This window comes from Epinephelus moara, chromosome 19 (assembly GCF_006386435.1).
Source record: "Epinephelus moara isolate mb chromosome 19, YSFRI_EMoa_1.0, whole genome shotgun sequence".
NCBI classification, from domain to species: domain Eukaryota; kingdom Metazoa; phylum Chordata; class Actinopteri; order Perciformes; family Serranidae; genus Epinephelus; species Epinephelus moara.
Window position 1 is genome coordinate 16,488,157 of NC_065524.1, and position 6,734 is coordinate 16,494,890.

The window sequence follows — 6,734 nt, forward strand, 5'->3', positions numbered from 1 at the left end:
CTTATTGATTTTAATAAACTAATAATTATATAGGGGGAGACCACAACAACATACAGCCTCGTGGCAATACCTCAAAGTCAGGTGTAGTGATTTACATGTGATATCTGAAGGTAAGTTGAGCACTACAAAATGTATTATAGTATACTTTGTGAGCTTGATCAAGGAAAAAATATTCTATTGCAATAACTAAGACTTTTTTCATTAATGTCAGCACTGGACATCACTCAGAAATATTTGTAATTTGTCTTTGAAAACAAAAAGTCCTGCACTTTGTTTGAAAAATAATAATGCTTGTCAGTTTTACGTTTTGTAATCAGATCAGCACATATCTCACAAACCAAAGAGATATCAGATCAAATCCAACACAATTTCAATAGGCTACAGAATAAGCTGAATGTATGCTGTATATGCTCCAGGTGTATGCTACAAATTTTAGGATTTGAATGTCAAAATCAAGCAGTTTCCCTTAAAAAGCCAAATGTTCAGTTTGACTTTTAGTTAAGTTTTTTCATCATTTACATCTGTACATCTGAAAATGGTAATTACAATTTCTATCTTTTATCATTTTTAAGGAGATTTCTACATTGCAGCCATGTGGGTTTTGTTTGGTTTTTGTGCTGTTTGGTTGCTTGTCTTTCAAAAAGTATTGTGAGTTAATAGCATCTAAAACAATATATGTCCTCTATAAAGGTATGGTATCGTTTGGGCAAGTATCTTCTCTAATTATCAGTTTTTAAAATCAAATGTATTTTGGCTTATTTGTAGCCTAAATACTGCCTTTATTTTAGAACCTGAAAAGAAGTAGGTTTTATTTATCTATTTATCTATCTATTCGAGTTATTTAGCACGTAGCCTACAAACGAGTTGTTTTAATTATTTGTTTGTTTATTTGGTCGTTTGTTTGCATTTTGTTACATTGTAACAATGCAACATCCAAGTTTTAATACAGGGAAGTGTTAAATTTTAAAATCTGACAGAGGATAAATAATAAAATCAGAGAGAAAATACATAAGTAAAAAGAGAAAATATGACGACAAAAATAAAAATATAAATAAAAGACAAAAGAAGTAGGCTGCCTTCATATTTTGTTAGTACAACAATACTTCCGGTATATGTGTTGTCTTTCCACATAATAGCGTTGATTACTTTTACTTTTAATATTTTGTGTCTATTACAAACTCTTTTTAAATAAAGCTCTGGCTTGTGCCATATTAAGTATTATGTAAATGAAATTGACGTTGTTATTGAGAAAATATACGTTTTTGAGTCAGTCTCTTATAGATTTGCGTATGTTACGCTTTTATTCTGAAGGACCCGCACCGGAAGTCATCTTTAGTTGTCGCTGCTGGTGGAAGAATGTTTTTTATCAGCTGACCAGAAATGAAGTTTGCCGTGAAATGGATTTACGGGTCAGTGTAACGCTTGTGGAAACGACAGAAACTACAACCAGGGAGTGTCCAACAGTGAGGTATGTTTATATTTTATTTAATGAGCCCAACAGCAGGCTCGGGTCGAGCTGGTTAGCCAACTGTCACGTTTGTGGACACAGCCTTAGCAACGTTACTTTGACTCTTTACAGCGGTGTCCACACTAAACAAACAAAACAACCTGACGTGTCTTTTAACTTTAAGAACATAACAACAAAGACAGCGGCAGAATGAGCTGAATAATTTCGCAATGAAGGGTGAAAAAATGTTGAATGTGAAACCGGTTGTCTGCAGTGGCCAGAGGCAGACTTTGAATTCTGGAGCTGGAGTCCGTGTAATTGGCTTTTCTTGGGTAAGCATCATGTGAATACTGGTTCCTCATTAGTGGCACACATGATGCTTTAGGATGCAAGGTCAGCTTTGTTCTGTCATGTCAGCCTTCCTCTAACCTCCTTAAAAAAAGTTAAAGTAATGACCTTATATTGTGCAAGCAAGAGATGATTTGTGTCAGAAATAGATCGGAGCCCGGAGCTCTCATCTCATGACTGCTCCTACATGCTTCATTCACCACTTATTTTTATCATGTGAGGTTAGTGTAGTTTGCAGAACACGTGCAGGTGTTAAGTGAAACTGTAGTGATTGCTCAAAGTGTGAATAACAATCACATGAGAAAAGAAGTGCTGAGTTACTTTGTGTGATGAAGCATTTCACTTAGAAAAATCCCACTGTGTGTGTGGGAAAACCAAAGCCCTGACTCCAGTTATGTAAGTTCAGTGGGTTTACATCCACACACTGCTGCCAAATAGTAATGATTACAGCCGCCATTAATATTGCTGGTGCAGCGGTGGCACGGTGAGAAATGGACAATGTGTTCATGTCACATTCCACATCATCTGAATCATGATGATGAGTCATTTTTAAACTGTGTACCTTTCTGTTCCCAACTGAGGTAGTAGCTGTCATGTCCAGTGTGTTGTGTTGAAAATCAACTGAGTACAGCCTCTCTATTTTGGGTCTTTCATGTAAAGTAATACATTTGGAAAATACCTGTCAGCATGCCCAGAATTGAATGATAACTCAGGGTTAAATGTGGTTGCCCTGCAGGATCACAAGATCCAGACAACTGGACTGATCTCTACCAGCTACAGCTCAGAGATCTCTCCAGACTATGGCTTCACAACACTCAGTCAGTCTTTTCTTTTCTGGACAAGCACAAGTAAGCATCATCCAAACCTCACTCTTTGCAATAACATTATTAGTCCACAGTGATTTTTTCATTTTTCATTTTTTTCTTCTTCCCTTTCGCAGCTCTCTCTTTAGTACTTCCTGTCTTTCACTGCCTCAACCTTCCCTTTTCTCTCTCGTCTTCTCTGTGTGAGTGTCCTGTATTCTGTCCGTGAACATGGACGACACAGAGCCTGTTCAGCCCAGTCTCAACTCTAACTATGTTCCAACCACTCCCGGCAACCACCATGTATCTGAGGATGAGGAGAGCGATGACCAGAGTCCCTCGTCATCACTCCTACCCAAACATTCCTCAGTGCCTCTGGCCGTGCGCTACAGCCCAGAGGACTCCTACTGTTTTGTGTACATTATCTTCTTTCTCATGGGCATCGGCTCCCTGCTGCCCTGGAACTTCTTCATAACAGCCAAACACTACTGGCTCTACAAACTGAGTAACAACACTCATGGCAGCGGCAATAAGGAGCACCGCTCAGACCTCAGTGTGAGTGAGAGGGATGGGATACTAAATACAGCTGCTATGTATATCGAGCGTGGGTGTACACAGGAAGATGCACATTTGTGCCATTCTGCATGCTTTTCATAGAACTGTGACGGTCCTGTGACAGATGTGAGAGCTGAGTGTCTCTACACACCTGACAGATATCCATTGAAACAAAATTACACACATAGAAATGCCTTAAAGGCTTATTGAGGGCAACCAAGATGAAGGTAGAGACAGAGTGGGCAAATACATTTGCTTCTGATTTATGTCTTTGTTTCACAAATGATGAATTTGATAGATTTCTGCTACTCTTAGATTAATGCTTGATTTGTTTTGACTTAAAAACCATAGCAAGATAAGGAAGGAATATGTTCTTCTATTTCTCTCCCCTCTCCTTTCACTTCCTCTTATTTTGTGTGAGACACAAAGTGATTGCATGGGTGTATGTCCTTGTATTCAAGCAAAATCAAATGTTTTGTCTTTTCTCTAACTATTTACAGGACTACTTTGAAAGTTATCTGGCCATTGCCTCCACGATACCCTCTGTGCTGTGTCTGATCCTCAACTATGTCCTAGTTAACAGGTGAATTTCCCATATATATATATATATACACACACACACACACACACACACACACACACACACACACACACACACACACACACACTGGATGTTTGGAGATTACAATGCCTTATATATCCTATCTAGGGCCTGGAAGATTGTCATTTTAAACAGCATCTCTGCAGCAGAATACATGAATTAGTAGCTTACTATCTCACATTTGTCCAACAGCACCAAAAATCTGCTTCTTTTTTATGTTTATGTTGATGTTTGATTAAATCCTGTCTAATCCCTGTACATCTGTGCGTGCGTGCGTGCGTGCGTGTATGTGTGTGTGTGTGTGTGTGTGTGTGTGTGTGGTGTTGGCAGGTTGTCCTCAAATGTGCGGATCCTGTCTTCCCTTTTTGTGATCCTGGTGGTGTTTGTGGTGACCACAGTTCTGGTGAAGGTGGATGTGTCAGACAGCAGGACAGAGTTCTTCATTGGCACGTTGGCCAGCGTGGCTGTCGTCAGTGGAGCCTCCAACCTCTTCTCTGGCAGTGTGTTCGGGATCAGTGGGCATTTCCCCATGAGGATTTCTCAGGCCCTTATATCAGGTACAGTCAGTCCGCAGTCAGGTCAGGAATGTCTCTTGTTTAAAATAAAAATACAATAAAATATACTGTCGAGCATTTACACAAAATCATTTTACAAATACCTTTTTCTTCTATCTTGAAACCAGAAATTTTGCACTATTTAGCAACTTAATGAAGGGTTTACCAATAAAATAACTTGTCATCAAGACTATTTATGGCTTGCCACCACCATACATTGTGTGTGGGACATAATGATGGCATCTGTCTCTCTGTGTGTGGCCACACTCTGATAAACACAACAAGAACTCACATGACAGGTTTCCCCTATAGAACAGATGGCCCCATTTTGGGCAGTTTATTTTGGAGCACTTTATTTGATACATTTGCATATTAATAAATAAACACTGATGTTGCTAAAAATACTAAAGATCTCTAATGCTCTAAGATCCTCCCCTTCTTGTCAAAGGCATAGCCTGCCCTGCTCTGCTTGCTGTGCCTGTCATTGGTTTACCCTGACATTCTTACTCTAACTAATCTCACTCCTATGGCTCATTTTGGCTACAGGCAAAAGTTTTTTTTATTTTTTTAATAACAGTGTGAACAGCACAAATCACACAGAATTTGATCTTTTGGGTCACTTTCATATGTGGTTCTAAATGGGATACAGGTTTGAGGTTTTTTTTTTTTTTTTTTTTTGCAAAGCAACCTCAGACTGAACAGTCATATTGGAATTCATGTGACTTTTCTGTCACTCTTAATAGACACTGGTCACAATTCTGCGCTGTCGTGAGTCACAGGCGCTGACGGATGCAGCTGAAAGTAGCCCTTGACCTCTTGAAATTTTAGACAAATCTGTTTCAGTGAAGCCATTCACATGATGATCCCACCACTCCTGGTTCCGACTCTGCATTTAAACACACCTCCATACAGAAGCAGCAGTATTGCTCTACAAAAAGCCATATCTTTTCATCCCACATATTATCTGTTCACAAATTCACTGGCTTCTACTGCACAACAATTTATAAATGAAACCGTAAATGCTGACTTCAGCGGCCTCCATGCTTACTTCCTTATGACAGCGTGCTGTATGTGATGTCTTCGTCATTGTTCTTTTGCATATATGGGTCGTTTCAGGACCGTGAGCAGTTCACTGGAATCTGATATTGGCCACATTTAAAAAACAATGCGAACATCCAATAAAAAATGGAATCTGAGCAATAAATCCAATAAATCCACTAAGGCTTGCAGTGTGAATATAACCTATGTCATGGCAGGTGTATTGCTCAGGACCCAAGGAAGCGCAGGGCTGAGTGTGAAGTTGTATGGAGAGCAGTTCTTGAGAAATCTGCAAGAAGCAATATTAGAGGCCAAGTGAACGACCTGTTTAGAACGGGCACTAAACTAGTTGACCTTATTAACATGACTGGTTATAATTATGCCTCTTGTGTAGTGCAGAACAGGAATAAGCAGGTACAGAAAATGGATGAACATATGGGCCATTATCATGGGCCAGGAGTTTCTTCTCGTGATAGAATAATAAAAATATATATCGTAATTTTAACATTCGTGAGTCACCTCTAGGGAAACATGTCCTCTTTCACTTACCCTACTTAAGGCCAAAAAGATGGATTTATAGTTACATTTAATATATAGGGGTGATTTTGGTGGAACATGAGGAATCTTGTCTTTTTGTTAACTGACTGCACTGATCAGCGGAATCAACCAACTGAGGTCCTTTATTGTCTCAGGTCAGGCCATGGGAGGCACACTGAGTGCAGTAGCATCAATACTGGACCTGGCACTGGCAAAGGATGTGGCAGACAGCGCCCTGGCCTATTTCCTGACAGCTGACGTCTTCATCCTGCTCTGCATCATGACATATCTGCTTCTGCCCAAGCTGGCATATTCAAGGTCAGTACTAGCCAAAGATATTCTGGTTGCCTTCCGCAACTTAACACTCCAGGAGAAATTTTTAGAAACTTAACAGCTAAAGTGACGATTGAAAAGCATTTTCTTATGTAATATATATAATAATATTTCTCACATTTTAATGACATACTATACTGTGACTTTTTTTAAATCACATTTATGTGACAGGCTATACTCTATACCATAGTATAGTGTGTCATAAAAAAGTGATTTAAAAAAGTCATAGTATACTATGTCATAAAAAAGTGATTTAAAAAGGCGTAGTATAGTATGTCACAAAAAAACTAACTAAAAAAGTCATAGTATAGTATGTCATAAAAAAGTGATTAAAAAAAGTCATAGTATAGTATGTCATAATCATATGATTTAAAAAAAGTCATGGTATAGTATGTCATAAAATTTCACTAAAAAAAAGTCATAGGATACTATGTCATAAAAATATGATTTAAAAAAAGTCATAGTATAGTATGTCATAAAATTTCACTAATAAAGTCATAGTATAGTATGTCATAAAA

General features: G+C 38.4%; 1 protein-coding gene across 1 annotated transcript in view; it reads left to right on the plus strand.

Moving 5' to 3' along the window:
* Window positions 1-1,334: 1,334 nt before the first annotated feature.
* The window catches only part of slc29a3 (solute carrier family 29 member 3), a 10,514-nt gene continuing 5,114 nt past the window's right edge, over window positions 1,335-6,734 (plus strand). Inside the window, exons 1-6 of the mRNA XM_050070486.1 lie at window positions 1,335-1,468; window positions 2,532-2,643; window positions 2,736-3,153; window positions 3,654-3,736; window positions 4,085-4,311; window positions 6,039-6,201. Of these exons, the coding sequence (XP_049926443.1) occupies window positions 2,830-3,153; window positions 3,654-3,736; window positions 4,085-4,311; window positions 6,039-6,201 (797 nt within the window). The 5' untranslated portion in view covers window positions 1,335-1,468; window positions 2,532-2,643; window positions 2,736-2,829. The remainder of the gene's footprint in view (window positions 1,469-2,531; window positions 2,644-2,735; window positions 3,154-3,653; window positions 3,737-4,084; window positions 4,312-6,038; window positions 6,202-6,734) is intronic.